This window comes from Rhea pennata, chromosome 2 (genome assembly GCF_028389875.1).
Source record: "Rhea pennata isolate bPtePen1 chromosome 2, bPtePen1.pri, whole genome shotgun sequence".
NCBI lineage: Eukaryota > Metazoa > Chordata > Aves > Rheiformes > Rheidae > Rhea > Rhea pennata.
Genome location: NC_084664.1, coordinates 77,605,270 through 77,624,464, shown reverse-complemented (window position 1 = coordinate 77,624,464; position 19,195 = coordinate 77,605,270). Strand labels below are relative to the sequence as shown.

Below are 19,195 nucleotides of genomic sequence, written 5' to 3'. Positions count from 1 at the left end.
ATTTACAGAATTTATGTTAATATATCTAAGGTGTATATACTACAAACTCTGACACTGGAAAGTAAATATATTTAACTTAATAGTAAAATAATTCTCTACTCCAGAAGGAAACCATTAATTTAAATAGCTGAAGCTCAGTAACGTGGTCTAAGATATTCTAAAGAATATCAACTTATAAATGTTTTATTACTTAGGATTATAGTGTACTAAATTGGGAAAAACTCAAAATCTGGAGGAGTATAAATGCAGTTTATATGCACATTGTATTTGATGGCTGTACCATGATGCAGTGTAGGCTGTTGAACTGTTATGTTCTCATAATATTTTTACTTTTCTGAAGAGTAATAATTGTGACTTTGTTCAGTGCATATGTTTTTATTTTGGCCAGCTGGAAGGGAAACTTCTAGGTGAGAGATTTTAGGAGAAGGTGAATTTGGAGTAGAAACAGAAATTTAGTTGCAATATGCTTATCTATGTTCAGCAGGGCTGTGTATTTTTGCTTTGATGAAGTTTTGCAATGGTTATGGTTGTCATGTCCAATGTGCACAAGATGAAACCATGTAGTAATACAGAGAGGACTCAAGTGTTTATGTCTTGCGTTATGCCATTGTTCAGGACTGAGTTTTACTCTGCTGAACAAATTAACATCATGAATTTGAACATCTCAAATTCTCAAAGGGCAATTACTGTTAAGGGCTTTGGAAGTTACCACTTTTTCCCTTTAAGTGTTCATGTAATGAGTCAATTAAACTGCATTTTCTCCCTAAATTTGGGGATGCAAGTCAGTGTGACAAGAGAGGATCTGAGAAAAGAGCTTGGCAGAATGCCTGTAGCAGCCAAAATTGTCGTATGATTATCATATTATGTGGACACAGCAAGGCTTTTGAGCAGAAAAGCGTTGCTGAAACATACTAGAAGCTGAGTCTGAGAATACAAATTGCATAAATTAGTGAAGCTTAAGAACTCAACAACTTAAAATGCAGTCAGTTTCTGAAGGTAGCTGGAAAAAAATACTGTATATTGAAAAACCTAGCATGTGTCTTGACTTGTTTTGATTATAAAGAAGAAAGAATGTCACTGTTCTCCTGAGGTGGGGAGTTGGGAATTTGGAATCACTGAAAATACGTACTTGGTTGAGGAATTCCAGTATCTAAATGAAACCTGGGAATCCTTTCAGAACACTACGAAGACCTCAAAATGATGCTGTTGAGATACGGTTTTTGTTATCATGATGGATGCCTGGTAACTTTGAACCTGGTGGTCAAATGCAATTGGACGGAAGGGCCGAAATTGCAAAGGTTATGGGTGCAGAGACAGCTGTGAATAAACTTCGTCAGAGGTCATTCCTCTTAGGTACAATATCTATTAAACTGCAATGCAAATCCCTACAAAAGAAACTTTGTCAGCACTGCTGCTCCTCTACCTATTTTTTCATTAAAATTTGCTCGTGAGGTACAAAAATCCTTACAGATGTCTCTATTCATAAAATATGTATTTACTGCCATCGCTCACTTTAAGAAAAGTAGATGATTTCAGATTGATACCAGTTAATCATATATTTGAGCCTCTAAATAACATAATTACTGGCAAAGAAATGGCAAGTCTAAACTGATTATTAAGCAAATTATCCCACATGCTGAGAGTTAGGTAATGGTAGGATGTGTCTTTCCACAATGGAACTGTCCAATAAAAGGAAAAAGGTATGTATTTCAAAGCGAAGATAAGCGTGAAAGAGGAACTAAGATGCAGACAATATGAAAATGTGCAAATTGAAGTGTAGTGATGTAGAGGAAAGGAGCCTTCAGAGTGACCAGATAATGGTTGTTCTGTAAAAGTAGGATAGCTCAGGAAGCCAAGAAGTGATTTTTTTTTTGTAATAAAGAATCAGTAAAGGAACATCAGTTTCTAAGCAAAGGAATATTCAGTCTTCTTGGAACAATTAATGTAAGATCTAAAGAATGCTCTTAGAAAATTGTAATGAAGGGATACATCAGCACAGTAGCAACTTCAGTTTTTCAGTCTTCAAAGATTACCATTTTTTGCATTGGTACAGGAGTTATTAAATATGACAATATGCAGACAACAAGTGATATTTCATTGGATTTTTTGAAGCAATGAGTTGTTCTCCTATAAAACAGGGGCATATAACTACAGTGATGGTCAGGAAACAATTTTAAGACTGTGAAAGAATCAAAATAGCAAATAGATATTAATTCATTATTGGGACATGCAATCACTGTGAATAGATTTATGATCTTCTTTAGATTTAGTACTTCTCAGCTGCCAGTGATGGCAATGGACCTCTTAACCAATTCAGAGATGAACTGAGTATTTATAATAGAGCTAGTATCATAGTGGTTAAACAACAACCTCTGGTTTTGGAAATTAAAGTTAAAAACATGAACAACCTGAATCTCTTGTAATATCATCTGGAAGAGTCATGCATATTACTTTGTTAAAAAAGACTTCTTTTCTACCATGTCATGGAATTATCTGATAATAAAACCTATTGTTGAATAAAGACTTGGAACAGCATGTAGGCACACTAATTACAACTAGATATGACAGCCAGGTATAACCAGTGCCTGAGGAAATGCTAGGTACCAATCTATATTTTTTTTCCATTTCTATCCTAGGTATTTTTTGCCATTTAGTATCTATCATTATGCTGTTTAGTATCTTATTTCTCTTGCTTATTTGCATTCGCTCTGTAGTATATGCTATGCTCTGTTAAAAGGACAAACCTGGTACAGCAGGAAGATTGGTTGCTCACTTGCTGTGCCCTGGCTGTTGAAGACAGAGTTGAACATGTTCAAGCTGTTGGAAGGTAAAAAAGTTCCTATCTTTCCTGAGATAGGCTGAATATGAGCAGCTGGAGAATGTAGAGCTAGCAGAGAGAAATAGAGAAAATATGGAGAGCAGAGTCTTCGAAGCATGACTAGAAATTGCTAAGAGAGGGAGAAGACGTGAAGGAAATAGAAAGAAAGAGGCTTTTTCAGTTAATTATATGAAGTTTATTGCAATCCTGGAAGCCCTGCAAGACCGGTACATTGAGATGCATTGAGAGCTGAATTGCAGGATGGAGGAAAAGAACCTGTCCTGTGAGGGTGCAAGGGGAAGATACGCTTACCAATCCTTCTTTCCCTCTTCCCTCTCACTAAAAGTTTTCTCCATTCTAGAAGTTCTCTTGTGGTTTGTTCTAAGGTAAGGTAGCTTTTAAGCTTCAAAGCCCTAATTGGAGTTTTCATATGTTCATTATGAAAAAGAGGTACAGGAAGGTCTTTCTCAGAGCCCAAGCAAGTGAAGAGTCCTTGTCTTTAGTAGGCTTGAACCTTTTGAAAAGGTCAGCTCCATCAGTCCTGAGTTTAAGCACTTCTTTAAGAGTGACTCCTTAAGAAATGATGTATCTGTATCAGTTAGTAAGACTGAAGTTTTAGGTACTGGCAAAAAAAAAAAAAAAAAAAAAAAAAAAAAAAAAAAAAAGGCTCTGCATCAACTGGAAAAGCAGCCTAGCTGAGAAAGTGGGTGCATGTTCTGCTGAATCCAGTTTGGTCAAGGAGTCCCTGCTCAGTGTAAGCAGTAATGAGGATTTAGGTAAGTCATTATTCTGTGGGAGTATTTTAGTGAACAGCGTAGATTACAGCATTAGGCAAAGAGAATGTGACGATGTTTATGAAGTAAAAAAACATGCCTTACGATTTTGTTTGAGCTACTTGGAGAATGTCTGGTTTGCTCATTTGATTGTATAAAGAGAGGTACTTTCTTTATCATCAAGAAAAATTAAAAGCTATTAAAACTACATAAAAGCGGTGCAAGAGAAGTGCAAGAGAAGGCTAGCGGGGAAAGGTGGTCTCATACTTATGTATTATAATCAGCTAAAGCTTGTTTAATTCTCATTACAAGAGGAACACGGTATTGAGCTGCAGTACAAATCAAGTTGCTAGTGCTGGCCAAAGGTTACTGCTTTCTACACATTTAACAAAACATGATAGGAGCAGTTGTCTTTTGCGTGTAGTGTGGAACAAGATCTTTGGCCAGATTTTCTTTTTTAGTTGTATTTAAAAATTTGCCTGTCAGATGAGGGAAGGAGTGTCCAAGCCTGGACACTGATATCACGAAAAAAAAGCCTTTTAATTATTTTGCAGAGAAAATCTCCTCCTATACTGTGAGAAAGAGAACCTAAGCAAAAGGTGTCAAGTACCTTAATATCACAAGTAGAAGTAATATACTTCATCTTTATACTTCATAAAGATGAAGTGTATTACTACATACTCAAAACTTGACTGTTTAATAAAACAGAATTAAGCATAGTGCTGGACTCTGAGCTTGTTTTAGAAGTTGAGAAAGCAAAACTATTCTAAAGGAAAGGCAATAATACAATTAATAGATGGCTTCAGACAGCTGGTCCTAAAGTTCATGTATTGTAACTTCCATAGATCACGATTAAAGGCATCAAAAGGTTCATTTAGAACAAATGTAATTGGCAAATGGTTATACTGGTAACTACACATTTTTAGAGAGACTTGTTTGTCTACAGAGATACAGCTTTTCCTTTTTTTATTGTTTTAATTTTTTTAGGCATAAGTGAACTATATTAGAATGGGAGAGGAATGAATGGCAGAAGTAAGGAGATCTAGCCAGTCCTTGTCACCAAATTATTTCCCTCCTCTTGAATAGAAAGAGTAAAAAGCCTCAGAGTTTAGGGAGTGAGAATAAATACAGGATTCAGAAACTGGAGTGTTTGATTGCAAGATATAAATGGGACAAAATGAAGAGTAGGGAGAAGTGAGGAAGAAGAGAATGGACAATTGGAAATAGTTTGGACTGTTGTTTTTGTTCTGGCTACAAGAAATTGTGTAGCCAAGTTCCTTAGCTATGGATAACTTCTGTGATCTTGATATGTTAAATCTAACATAATTTGAAGAATTTGAATTTTATCTTGAAATCCTTCAGTGCTTTTTTTGCTCTTCTCTTAGTTTACATGTTTGAAGTATGAAAATTCCTTGTGCATGTGCACTTTTTACAGAATATGATAGTGCTTTGGTAAAATTCTAACCCCCTACCTTTAGAGAGTGTTGCTAATATTAGCTATACTAATGTTTTTTCTTCTAGTAAATATTTTTGTGGTTTCACAGACATACATTTCTCTAAAGTTCTGTGTTTCCCATGTGGAAACCACTAAGTAACTTATTATTATGTAGGTATTATCATACAGCTTTAACAGTGTTAAAATTGACTACTGTTACTTGCTACTTTGGATTGCTGATTTGTGTCTAGCTTGATTGTAATTAATATTTTTTAATGCGTCTTCTATTCCTAGAAATCTGTTGCATGCTTTCAAATGCTCAGTTAACATTTAGGGAGGATAAAGTGTGTGTACCCCCCAAACTTTTATACATTCTGTTTTCTAATAGGCAGAGGATGCACTGTTATTTTTGCAGCATGTTAGATGGAAAAACTATCTTGTTTATAAATTTTCTGACATATTTGCTACCAGCAGAATGACTTTAAATACTTTACATTCATATCTTCTGTGAACTCATGGAGGGATAGTGGACTTACTTTGAACTGAAAGGATATCTTACCTATTTTTTTCCAAAGAACTTCAACTTTCATATGAGAATAAGAATTTTGCTTGTGCAAATTAGTGCAACCCCCCCAAACCTGTATTACAAATTATGAGTGTGAACAGAAGGTCAACATAGGGACTGAATATCTACTATAGAATAAGAAGAGGAAAGGGTAGTATCTGCAACACAAACAGGACTGAATATCTACTATAGAATAAGAAGAGGAAAGAGTAGTATCTGCAACACAAACAGTAGTATCAGCCAGTCATTTTCCACAAGAAGGTACAGCAAAATAAGTCTCATAAATGAGTTAATCTTTTCTGATGAGCTGAACTTACATATGTTAACTGGACAAAATTCCCTCTGACTTTTAGGAAGTCTGAACATCCTAGCAGTTTTTATGTGAATTTGGTCTCCCTAAAATGTCTAGATGTGGTGCTGTAGTATCCCTACCTATACCAGTGACCATGATTTTGCTTTTGAATTTTATTTTTTTTCTGCAGAAGTCATCTATTTGAAAATAAGATACAAAACCTAAAGTTTTGTGAATTTCTGACTGAATGAGCCTGTGGGTGCATTTAGAAATGCACGTAGATTTTCAGTGTTAATTTAAAAGTTGTTTTATCTTCGCTGATACTATGCAAAAGCCATAGAAAATGATAGAGTTGGCTTTTCTGCTTGCGATTTCTGCCACTAAGAGAGCCATAATCAGGGCATACATCAGGTCTTCAGTCCTGCCCCATCAGGTCAGTTAACGGGGGCTTTTTAGTATCTTTGGCGAACTTTCTTAGGAAGAACACATTAAGGGCAGCCCTCAGGAATCCCAGAGTCTGGAGACAAAAAAGAAAGTCATCAGTGGTGCAGAGTCAAGTTGGAGGCCTGTAGCTAGTGCAGTTCTCCAGGGCTCAGTACCAGGGCCAGTCCCATTCAACTTTTTCATCAATGACCTGGACAAAGGGACAGATGTCTGATGATCCAAGCCTGGGCGGAGTGGCTGATACACCAGAGGGCTGTGCTGCCCTTCAGAGAGACCTGGACAGGCTGGAGAGCTGGGTGGAGAGGACCCTCATGAGGTTCAACAAGGGCAAGTGCAGGGTCCTGCACCTAGGGAAAAATAACCGTAGGCACCAGTACAAGCTGGGGGCTGAGCTGCTGGAAAGCAGCTGTGCAGAGAAGGACCTGGGAGTGCTGGTGGACAACAAGTTGACCATGAGCCAGCAATGTGCCCCTGTAGCCAGGAAGGCCAATGGTCTCCTGGGGTGAATTAGGAAGAGTGTTTCCAGCAGGTGGAGGGAGGTGATGCTGCCCCTCTACTCAGCCCTAGTGAGGCCTCATCTGGAGTACTGTGTCCAGTGCTGGGCTGCCCAGGACAAGAGAGACATGGAGCTACTGGAGAGAGTCCAGTGTAGGGCTACAAAGATGATCAGAGTGCTGGAGCACCTGCCCTGTGAGGAACGACTGCAAGAGCTGGGCCTCTTTAGCCTGGAAGAACTTCAAGATAAATTCTCTTGTCAGCCCACTAGGGGAATTAAAGTACTCACCTTCAAATATCCTCCTTGTATTTACCTAAAGCTCCCCATATTTAAAATAAAATGAATGTTCAGAGATTTATTGGCCTCTTAATGATTGTGTTATTTCTTATCTCCAATACCTGCTAACTGCAGCGTAGAGTGAGTGCTCTGACCTTCACATCAGTGGGAAGTAGCCTCAGCTTTGCAGGGTATGGTCTAGATAAGCCAGACTTATGGAGTGGATTGCTTGTTTCTCTGCCTCTGAAATTGGCTTTACCAAACAGGTCTTGCGAAAGAGCTGCAGTAAGACTGCCCAAAGCAAAGGGTGCAAAGTGGAACAGAATTTCCAAAACTTATTTATCTGACATCAGCCACTGAATTTCCATGTAAGTTTAAAAAAGTATGGGCTGCAACAACCATTAGAAATGATATTTTCTTGTGCACTCACTTAGGTTCATAAGATACCACAGTTTTGGGGCATTTTCTTCCTTTGTTTTTAATCTTGATTTCTTTGTCAGTTTTGCTGCTGACTTATTTAAGGAGAAGCTAGGAGGTAAATATGGGCACAAAACTAGGCCTGCTTCTTAACGGCCTTGCGATGACCTTGGGCTTTGCTTTGTTTTAAGAGGCAGGCTAGGGTCAGCTGTAGGCCCTGGGCGGTGTGGTGGTTGCTGCTGAGAAAAGAGAAAGCAGCTCATTTCTCCTGCAGAAGCAGTTCTGTTACAACCCCTTCCCTTCCCTCCCCTCTATCCAGTGCCTTGCTGGGGTGAGCCCCTGATCCTGGTTAAAGTAGTGTTGCACCTTACCTGTGCTGAGCTGATTCTGACTCAGGGTGGAGCTTTGTGGTTAAAACCGTGTCTTACGTTGATTTGTGTGGAGACAAGTCAAATGCTGAATTTGGAAAGGAGCAAATGCCTTTGATTTAAAACCACGTAAAAAGGTTGCACAAACATCTGCAAACCTCAAATTCAAAAGCCTTTGAATAACTTCTGATCTTTGCCTTCACTGCGGATCTATTGTTGTTGGTTAAAATCTGTTCTGAATTTGTTAAATAGATATGATCATTATGGCTTTGTTGTTGCAGTACCTAAATCGAAGGGAGACATTTTTCTCAATAGCCTAAATGTTTGTCATGGGCTACGCAGCCATACTTTAATCAATAAATCTGGTTGCTATAAATGAATTTGCTTAAGCAACAACAATGCAAAAGACGTACCTTTGCTTCAGTTTTACATGAAATGCTTCATAAAAAAAAAAAAGAAAAAAGATCTACTAAGATTGAACCTTTTTACACTCCACGAAGGTGGCTGTAGTCAAGTTAAATGTAGAGCTATTTCTGAAACTTTTTTATATTTATTAAGCTGGTTAACAAACATAAACTTATTTGTGAATGTTTAAAGAAGTGATGCATTTGTCTTATTGTTCTGTCCTCTAATGATGGCAGTACTGTGTTCATCCTGATAAAATTCAAAAGGAAGTAACAGTCTGTTAAGGAAGGTAATTTGAGAAATGAATCAGTGTGACTCAAAAAGCATGTAGGTGTTAGGGTGACAGCTAGTTTCAGTTCATACAAATACCTATTTTGATAGCAAGACCAAGTAGAAAAGTTTTTTCAAAGAATTTAAAAACAAACACCATCTTTATAGAGGTGCCTTGCAAACAAAAGAAAGGGCAATACATTGGACCAGTGATGCATCAAAATCTAGCAGCATATCCTACCCATTGACGATGATTAACAGTATGCTATTTCAGTGTACACTTCCATTTGAACTTTTTCCAGTTGAAAACATTTCCAGGATTTTCTCTAATGTGCTTTAATTATTTTTTTTCATAAAGCACCTTTTTTTTCTGAATTATGTGCGTTTCCTGTTAAAATGTGATGTTTTTTCCCGTGTCTTCCTAATATTGGATTTAGTATGATTTGTGAATGGGATATCTCAGTCGTCTAATAGTGTTATTGCATTTTAACTGATACAGGTTTAAGACAAGATCTCTGTGTGTGTGTGTCTTATTACTCATTCCTTAGGCAAATCCATATTAACAGTTAGACAAAACCAATACTTATTAAATGTTGCCATATATGTAGATTAGAGTAATCCTATTATATTTGCAGATTAGAGTAATCCTATTATATGTAATTTTGTAACAAAATTATAAAGTGATACTTGTTATCATAACATGATACATGTCAGAGCCATAAGAGAAATGAAAATAAGGCAGGAATTTGATACAAATTTAAAATGTTCAGGGTGTTTTTTTAACTTTGGCGAGTATCAGCTCAGACAAAATGGCTGTAATTCTATTTTAAGCTGACTGTATTTCATTTTCTGACACTTCAATATAAAATGCTTAAAATCCCTTTCATACACCTATAATAAAAATAATTACTTTCTTGGAAGGTAAATGTGTGTGTTAATGAGAAAGGATTGGGGAATTTATTACAGTAAGCTGTTGCTCGAGTATGCTGTTTTGCCTGCAGTTTTGTGTATGAATTTGAGCCAGCTAATAATAATCTTGCACATAGACCCACTCCTGTTTATGAAGGAGTTCCTGTTGTCTTGGGGGGGGGGGGGGGGAATGGGATCCCCAGTGAGTACATTTGCCATTTAAAGTCGTCAGAACTTCCATCTGAACAGAGGCAGCTTTTAACTTGTATTTATTTCCAGGCCAAAGATCGTGTAGATGTTGGTCCTCTAGCTGATACAATGAGAATCCAATTGCCATTTCCTGGGCATAAATATTATTGCGTATTTAATGAAAATCATAAAGCAGACTCGATTCTGGTATGCTGTGGTGTAATAGAAAGGTAATGGGCTACGCAGCAGATTAATAAGATTTTGGAGTTGCAAAAGCGTTAAGTCAGTTTAAATCTGCTAGTTAAGCTGCTCAAAACTGTTAATACCATAATCTTGAGAACTGTAGTACCAAGTGTTGCTGGCATAGATTAAGACATCTTGCATTCACATTCTTTTTCAGAAGCAGTTAGCAGGAGCAGTCCAGTAAGTTTTATTTATGATGAAATATGAAGAAAAAATGGTTAACAAAGTGTACCCAGCAATTGTATCAGTAGCAGGTGTCTGTTTTTCTGTATTTTACAGATACCAGGACTACAAATTTGGGGTGACCGTGGCTGGCTGTCTCTTTCTGCTGCCATAGAGCCATCAGTCTCAATTTGGACTCTGGGGCCTGGTTGCGCGCTCCTTCTACGGGTGGTGTGACTTCTTCCACCTGTGTAAGGACTGCACAAGTCTCACTTGGTGGTGGTTGTAATCAGAATTTGACCAGTGCTGTATGTTTCTGCATTTCTTTTATTTCAAGTTAACGCTCTTAAAACCCCAAGTGAAAAGCACTGCTGCACAGTCTGTTTAACTGTTGTGAAGGTCTTCTAGTCCAGAGGAGGCATGTCATTTAGAAATTCACTTGATAGTTACTTATTTTGGTGGTTTTGAAAATGACAATGTTGTTCTTTGTTTTTTTTTCTCATTCTTTTTGAACCCCTGTTTTATATGTGTGTGTTTTTTTCCTCTGCCTAGACCTGGTTAACCATTTCTGTGAACAGGTCCTCAATTTTTTACTTTGTCCCTACTTTCCTGTCGTAGCCCCATCTTCCCCTGGTGTCGACTCCGTACCCTTACAGCGCACAGGCAGTCAACACGGCACACAGAACGCAACCGCGACCTTCCAGAGGGCCAGCTATGCGGCAGGCCCAGCCTCCAATTACGCAGACCCCTACCGACAGCTGCAGTATTGTCCTTCTGTTGAATCACCATACAGCAAATCTGGGCCAGCCATCCCACCTGAAGGGACCTTGGCTAGGTCACCTTCCATTGATAGCATTCAGAAAGATCCCAGGTGGGTGAAACCTTAATTGTCTACTATTTCTTGCTCGTGCAGAGGTTTATAATTGTGGTTTACCTTGTACATTTCCACTATTGTATATCACAAAAAAAAGGAGAAGATTCGAAGTTCACGATTTTGTTTGCATAACCATTGTGTTCTAATGCTTATCCTTGGAAGGCTCTCATGAGCTCTTCTGTGAAGTGAAATGCTAGGTGTGATCTTGAATAAGTATGTTTAACCCTCTTTCAGTAGTGCCGCCCCTCAAAACCGTACAAAAAATAATTTTCTCGGAAAATGAGAGCAGTGGTATGACTGTTTTAACCTTTTAACCATTGTGGATTGAATTTTGAAGTTACTCCTCAGGCAGAAGTTCTTACAGTCGATGATTTGTCTACAGTTAATATCTAGTGCTGCACAAAAGGGTATTCTGGTGTTGCGCAATGAGACTAAGAGCAATGTGGAAACAGAATGTAGTCAGGTTTATGCTTAACCTTTTGTGCTGTGCAGGTTTCTCATGCTAGTGCAAGGTAGCAGAATGAATGTGCTACAACTTTTTTAATATGTGTGCATTTTAAATGTATAGCACAACTTAAAATGTTAGGCATGCATATTCTGTTTTGTAGTACACCTAGGGAAGGTGCAAGGACAAAACTTTATAGCCAAGTACCCAGACAGTTTTGAAGGAGAGTTGTCTGGCGTATTATTTGGCTTCCATGATAACTACAGTGGAAATGCTAAGTGTAGTCCTTAGTGGTTTTGTTTAATTTTTGGCTGGAGAAAATGTCAGCAGATTTTTTTGGTAACTTAAGTTTAAACCGATTGTAAATGTTAATTTTGTACAGGATTTTCTATGGCAGATGGTGGTTTACGTTTTTTTTGTTTGTTTGTTTGTTTTGGCATATGAAATGTAATGATAGATGAACCCCAAAACTTGCCCCCAACAAAAATGCTGGAGATTTTTAAGCAACAAAGTGAAAAGATGCCTCTCCTACTTGCATTCACAACCTAATCTCTGTACATATTTGCATTATCAAAATTTTCTCTTAATATAAAAGCCCAAGAGCAGTTAAATTTTACAGTGCATCAGAAACAGCATTGCTCACAGCCACTTCAGCCATCACTTCAGTGAATTACTTATTGGGAAAGCTTCCCTCTGCAAGTTCTTCTTCTTTTTTTTTTTTTTTTTTTTTTTTTCCCCCTTAACTCTTGATATTCCTCCAAAAATTTGAAAGAATGTAAACTCAATTCCTGCCTTTCCTCTTCCTGCCCCAAAACAAATATTGGTCTCTTTCTTTTTCTGAAATTTTGGTGTGTTGATATATTTGTATTCCAGAATATAAATGTTCTTGGAGAAAAAGAACTTTGCTTTGTAATTATATTATTTTCAAACTTTGGGAAAGTTGTATTAGGAGAGAACTAAACCAGAGGAAAGATGATTTTAATCCATAAGAAATGTACTTAGAAAAAGCATGTTGATTATAATATCCATGAAATGTCCAAAATATGTTAGACATATCTCTTTTGGAAGAGATCCTCTCTGTTTAGTTCATTTGCTGTCATTTTGAATCTGTCAGTGACTGTATAGGATATGTGCTTGTAAAATTTAAGATTATTTCTTTTAACAAATTTTTCATTTTACTGGTTTCTAGTTCTTCTCTTTCTCTCCATATGGTATCATTTGTGCAGCAGAGTTTGTGAGTATTGATTTCTGTAGGTAAAACAGGACAGAGCACAGATCCAGATATAAATTGAAGTTGATAATCTCTTTACAGAGAATCATTAAATAACCTTTTTATTATGATTTTTGTTAATCATAAATAATGTGATTGAATTGAGATTTTTAACAAATATCTTTGTAATAGAGGTTTGTATTCCACTGTAATACATTTCTGCCTACTTCATTTATTTATCCGTGGACTGTGCTGTCTAGTTACTTAATGTTACTGTTCTCACTTGTTGGTGGAGAATAATTAGGGCCACTACTGATGGTCTTCCACCTAGGCAGAACAGAAACTGTCCCTGGAATATTGCCCTGCTGATCATTCAGGTTTTGGAGAGATGCTGAAAAATGGGAAGGAGATAAGGAAAAACAGTAAAACCAGTCAGGAGACTTTCAATGTGTTGATTTTTATGGAAAGACTACAAAATCTTGGGTAAATAACAAATGGGGGGAAGGAGGGACAGAAGACCTTACAGATACTTGAGGAAACGGTAAAGAAGGAGGGAAATTATTTAGGGTAGTGCATGGAGGTATAATTAGAAGTAATGGCTTTAATTAGGAAAATGAAAACATGGCCCGAATATAAGAAAAACTTTTAATAGCTGTCACCTGTACATTGATGAATAATACGCAATGTATTATTTATACCTTAGACAGCAAGAACAAATAATAATATTGCTCAGTGGATGGATTTTGGCAATTGATAAATCTTGAGCTTCTTTACTAAGCAATTATTACTTTTCTGGGGGGGTTTATTCCTTTTTTTTTTTTTTTTTTTAAAAAAAAGGTGACCTGTATGAAGTGTGGGTGAGAATCACAGCTGTGATTGTCAGGCACCAAGCCTGTCTGTCTAGTCAGAAAGCCAGGGGAGAAGGTTCGCGGACAAAGCCAACTGGAAAACAAGAGTGTATTGCAATAGCTGTACTAATGGCTTTGGATTAGTGTATGGTACATGCCATACACTAACCGCAATGTCAATTTGGGATGGAAAATAGATACCAGAAGAGAACATACATACCCTAGGCACTCCTTTTTTTCCATCGTGTAGTTTGGGTTGTAGTTTTCACTGTATAGTTTGTATTAGTAATACTGCATATGTGTTCTGAGCTGACATTTGCCGAAGAAATTTTAGCTCAACATCTGTTCTCCATCACCCAACTCTCATAGAATAGTGTTTAGTGATATGAAGTATAAGATAAAATCTTTTTTTAAAAAAAGTATCAGTATTTATTATCAAGTCTGCGGTAATGAATAATTTTTAGTCTGTGCAAATAGACAATTAGCTGGTATGAAACGATATAACAAAGATAGGAAAAACTATATATAATTTATAGTGGATAAGAGCCTGTTTTGTGTTATTTATAAAGGAAATAGACTCCTTTTCTCATCCCATAGCAGTAATAAAACTGAAGTTCTGCATATGGAAAATGAAGAAGTTGAATATCAAAGATAATATACAGTTTGGAGTTTTTTGGCATGTTTATATGTGTCGGTCATGTGAAAAAGGAAAATAAGTGTTCAGTAGGGCTATTTTAAACTGTTTCATGACATAATATTTCATACAAAAATGTGGCATAGAGAATGGGCCAAAAAATACAGTATTTATTTTCTAATTGTTATCTTGCTTTTGGTTCCTGTTGGGCTATGAATGCAGAAATTCACAGGATTCAGAAAAGGGCATAAGATGTTGGAAAATGGCAGAGAAGGTGAAGGCGAAAGATTGCAGGATGTTGGTCAATAACATGTGCTGGCTCTGGTTCATGAAGCCATAATGGCTTACAGTGCAGAGCATATTCACACACTTTTACCCTTTATAGTGTAATAGAGAAAGGTACAGTAAGGGTTGTTTTCACTAGGTATTTTCTTTTAAAGTGCTAGATATGTGTGTTCATTTGACATTTTCTGCCCTACTTTCATTTAAGAAAGATTAATTTGTCCCATAGTGCTAACAGGTTATTTGAGGTTTGCGCGTGCCTAGAATTTAGGGCAACTGGGGAGCCCTATAAATAGAAATGTCAGGATCCAATTATCAGTCTTTTTGCCTGCCAATTTCTACTCTGAAATAATAATAATAAAAAAATGCATACAGATTCTTTAATTATTGAGGTCTTGTACTGTTAAGAAACCATGTGCATGCATCATCGCTGATGAATAGTACTGTCGCAGAAGAAGTGAAAAATATATCGTTTACGTCTTTCAGCTAAATACATTATTAATAAAGTTTCACAGTAGCAGCAGTTCTGTTTGTTTATATTCTCCCTGTCTGGTTTGATGGGTTGAGTTGGCATATTTCTTTCATTGTTTTGTGACGTTCCTTCAGTGTTGTGTTCTTAAATGATTTTATGTATTCACGACCGGCAAGAATTATGTGAAAAACACTCAGTGGAAGTATCAAAAGAAAGTTCAGAGTTCAAATGTCCATTTAATATTGTAATGAATTATATTGATCTATGTTTACAATTTTTCTTTATGAGATTTTCTTTCTCAAGATATGTGCTTTAGAGCTTTTTAACTATTTGTTCAGACGAAGTAGGGAAATGCAGTGACTGCAGATGTAAATGATGCATTTTTTTTAATGGAACAGAATGCAATAATGATGTGATAGACTTCTTTTTCTTCCTTTAAAAAAATATAGCACTAACAGCAGAGCAGTGTTGCAACTACACAAGAAAAGAAAAACTTTAAATCCAACCATCTTGTAGTGGTTCTTCCTTTTATAATATCAGGGTGCAAGTCAAAATAGTTAGTGTTGCAGATACTGCATGCTTCAGCTTTAATGCCCAGAGACATTTCTACTCTGCCTTGGCTTTTAGAGTCCACATTTTATTCCATTATCTCTATGGGCGTTAACTTCTTACTAAGCAGAGAAAGAAGGCTCTGGCTGTCTACCTTCTCAACCTTTCAATGAGCATTTTTTTCCATTAATGAAAAGAAATACATTGGATCGTTATGTATGGTCTTTAAACTTCAAAACTCATTTTGCATTATATTTTGCAAAAAATATGCTGAATTTTCAAAATGCAAACTAGAAATCTTTCTTTTCTGTAGGGAAAGGGGGCTAAATAAAATAAATTCTTGTTAACTTCTATGTTCCAGTAAAACTTCCTATGAGATTCATGCACACAATTTGAAGCATGACCTGTTAAAAGGTGAATGTTTTTGCAGCAGTCTTTACCATACATTTAATCTTGCTTTCTTCCAAGAATTGTCAAATTCTTGGAAAAAGTGTTAATAGCACTACCCTATTGTAAATCAGAATAGCAGCCGGACAGTAAAACAGTGTTAATGAGATAAGAAAATAACAATGTAAACCTGTGTGGACACTGAAAGCCTTTATGAGACGGTATCTTCTGGCTTCTGCAGGAAGGGTTGTCACCAACAGAAAGGCTTTTCTGGTGAGGGAAAAGGCCTTGCTGTGACCCTAGAATCGTGGTAGTCAGCCTGTTCAGCACTGCCTTGCTAGAGATGCAGACTTCAGTATTTAGGATCTAACAGCTTTACTGACTGCAGCGCTGCATCTCTGTCCTTCCTGAAGGCTCTCTGCTTTGGATAGAGCAAGGAGCTGCATGTGGGTCCCCCATATCCTAGATTAAATCCTTTACCACTAGACTGTAAAGTCAGTTTCTCTGACACTGAATTATTTATGTGAAATTAAAACAGTGTGGAGCAGAGAGAGAGAGAGCCCAACTCCTAACTAACCTGAGAGGCAGAAGATTGAAGTTCATATTCATGGTCTGAATGCGTCCGAGCAGGTGTTGCAGATGTACCTCCCCACCTTTATATGACATTGTAGTAGGCAGATTTTTTCACTCGATAGTTTTCAAAGGCCTGTCTTATTCTGATCTGAAATTAGGGGCAAAGTGGAAGAGAAAATGATTCTCAAAAAAAAGAAAAAAAAAAGGAAAAGAAAAGAAAAAAAGGAAACCTTTTTCTAGTGGAGCTGTGCATGTTTGTGTTTGGTGTTTTTTTTTTTTAATTCACTTAACATTAATTTGTTGATGACAGACACAGTTACAATGTAACCTTACCTCTAGGAATAAATGTTTTGATTTCTTAGGTCCTACTAACAACATCTCTGCAAGATCACTTCTAAGAATTTTTTGCAGCAATTTTCCATCGACCAAGTCCCTTGAATTGGTAGAAAGGAGCAAATACTTCTTTAGATTGATCATTCTGTGACTTTGAGTATGAGAAATTCACCCATAGTAAACATTAAAATCAATGTGAGTCTAAACAGCACAAAAATGTACACAATTCAAGAATACAAGGTCCAGAGCAAATTGCAATTCCATGCAAATCCCTGCTACATAGAAGATAAGAATTTTTATTTAGTGCCCAGAATAGCTTTGAGAAAAGGTAGAAGACATGATAAAGTAAGCAGGAATCTGTTCCCCTTCCCTGCCCTAGACAGCTAAGGATGAAGCCTGCTGCTTTAAAATAGGTGAGGTGGGGCTCATAGACTTGTCCTACAGATTAGGGATTTGAGGAGATGTATTTAGCTGGAAATCTTGACTGGAGAAGACTTCCATTAGGAATGTTTAGTTCCAGGTTGGGCATGGCGGAATAAACTAAGAGCTAAATGATCCAGGTAACGATAAATTATAGGCAAAATGGAATTCCCAGGAATTGGGAAACTTTCTTTCTGACCACATTCCTCTATGTGGGAACAGTGTCTGTCTCTCCACTGCTAACATCCAGGTGGTTTGTAAATGACTGGGGAAACGTTGAGCACATTATGAGCTCATTTCACAGTGCAGCAAGTGTGATTCAACATGCACCGAAGCGTCACCTGTGTTTGCTATTTTTCCTCTATGGAATTTGTCCCATGCTGTTCAGCAACATCATCTCTCTGGGAAGTGCTTGAAGAAGACCTGAAGTGTACTCTAGAGGAATAAAGCATCTGTACTTTTAGCTCCTGAAGCAGTAGTACCCACTTTTTTCCATAAATAGTACTGTTTTGCTGACAGTGGAGGAGGCCACTCCATTTCGTTGCCATTCTGTCTTTAAAGAAATCTGATCCTGTCATTAACAAACCTACCGTAGTGTAATTACTGAAGAGTGCAGTTCCATTATATTACACTAACATGGACATTGCTGGTCCATTGAGTTTGAGTAATGAATCCCACCTGCAGTGCTTATGGTCCTAAACCATCAGCAGAGGAGAATAGGCTATAGGTAGCAGTTTTATCTGTAGGATGCTTATGGAGTATACAGAATATAATTTTGAGAAATGTTTTCTCATCTTCTATTTTGATCTGAAAAGATCTAGTCCTTATAATCCTCTGCCTGCATGAGAAGGTAATTTCTTTCTGTTGTGTGGAGTGAGAGAAGTGAAATGCAGTTACATGCTTATCATTGCTGAGGGCATTAAGGGGGGTAATGGTGCGAGTGCCTCATGGTGTGGATAAGTGTGCACCTGAATAAATGGAAAAATGAAAGTGTGGTCTCCTCCCTTGTAGACAGCAGTGATTTTGCTGGATTTTTCACTTGAAGAAAAACAGCAAAGGTCTTTCCGATGTTTCTTTCCAAGTCTATTGTGTGTTTTAATGGTATAATTCATCCAGGCACAAGCAGGTGGACAATGTATCTCACACTATCTGTAGCTCATCTCTGGCTTTGGAAATGAGATTCTACAAATAAGATTCTAATGGTGAATATATGTCTTAATACAGTTTCTACCTCTGTTTGCCACACATTTTGCTCAGTATCCTGTGGTTCATTTGAAAACTTTTGACAGATGCAAAATCTGTGTGGTGCCTTTCTGTGATGACAGAATGTAAGAGCCACAAAATGTTTTAAGTGTATTTTCTAACCAAACATTAAAAACAGCGAAAAGAAAAAACATACTTTCAGGCTTTACTGGGCTCATGTAAGCTGTTACGATCTCTTGGCAAGATAAACCACATCAGAAACTTCTCAGCAGTAGCTTTTGGACACCTCATCAGCAAAATGGATAGTAATCCTCTTCCTCTTCACAGGATGTCGAGAGTAAGTTATATTTGTAATGTGCTTTGAAGTTCAAAGGATAATATTGCTCTTACTTCATTGGGAAACATGATGGGAGTGAGGGGAGTGAATTAGGGAGAGGAAATGAAAAAATCTTGAAAATTTTTCAAGCAGCTTGCTAAAATCAGGACATCATTTGAAATTTTTTTATTTAGAAAAAAAAAATTACTGAAAATCATCCTCAGCCCTGAGACATCTGTAGCAAAAAAAAGAAAGATAAATTGCAGTGCAGAAGTTGTTAGCTCCTGAAGCTGGATCTCTGTGATGTTGCAGTAACTCTTTATAAGCAGAGAAACAAAAAGCAGTTAATTTTGTAGCAGTTGCACAAAAATATTCCAGGATTAAGATACCACCACCAAAAGTTTGTTGAAAGAGTGTTTGGGGGTATTTTTGTTTGTTCCTTTTAGGTGAGAGATTAGCTAAAATAGTGAAGGAAAAGAATAATCAACAACTTTTATTAGTCTCTGGTAGAATATTGTAACTGTTGAAAATGAAGAGTCTGCCTCTCTGCACTACGTGTTAGACAGGAAAAGGCCAGATGGCCCAGT

General features: G+C 37.1%; 1 protein-coding gene across 1 annotated transcript in view; it reads left to right on the top strand.

Moving 5' to 3' along the window:
• The window catches only part of CTNND2 (catenin delta 2), a 405,040-nt gene that overhangs the window by 154,182 nt on the left and 231,663 nt on the right, over window positions 1-19,195 (top strand). The window contains exon 8 of the mRNA XM_062568505.1: window positions 10,681-10,933. Within this exon, the coding sequence (XP_062424489.1) occupies window positions 10,681-10,933 (253 nt within the window). The remainder of the gene's footprint in view (window positions 1-10,680; window positions 10,934-19,195) is intronic.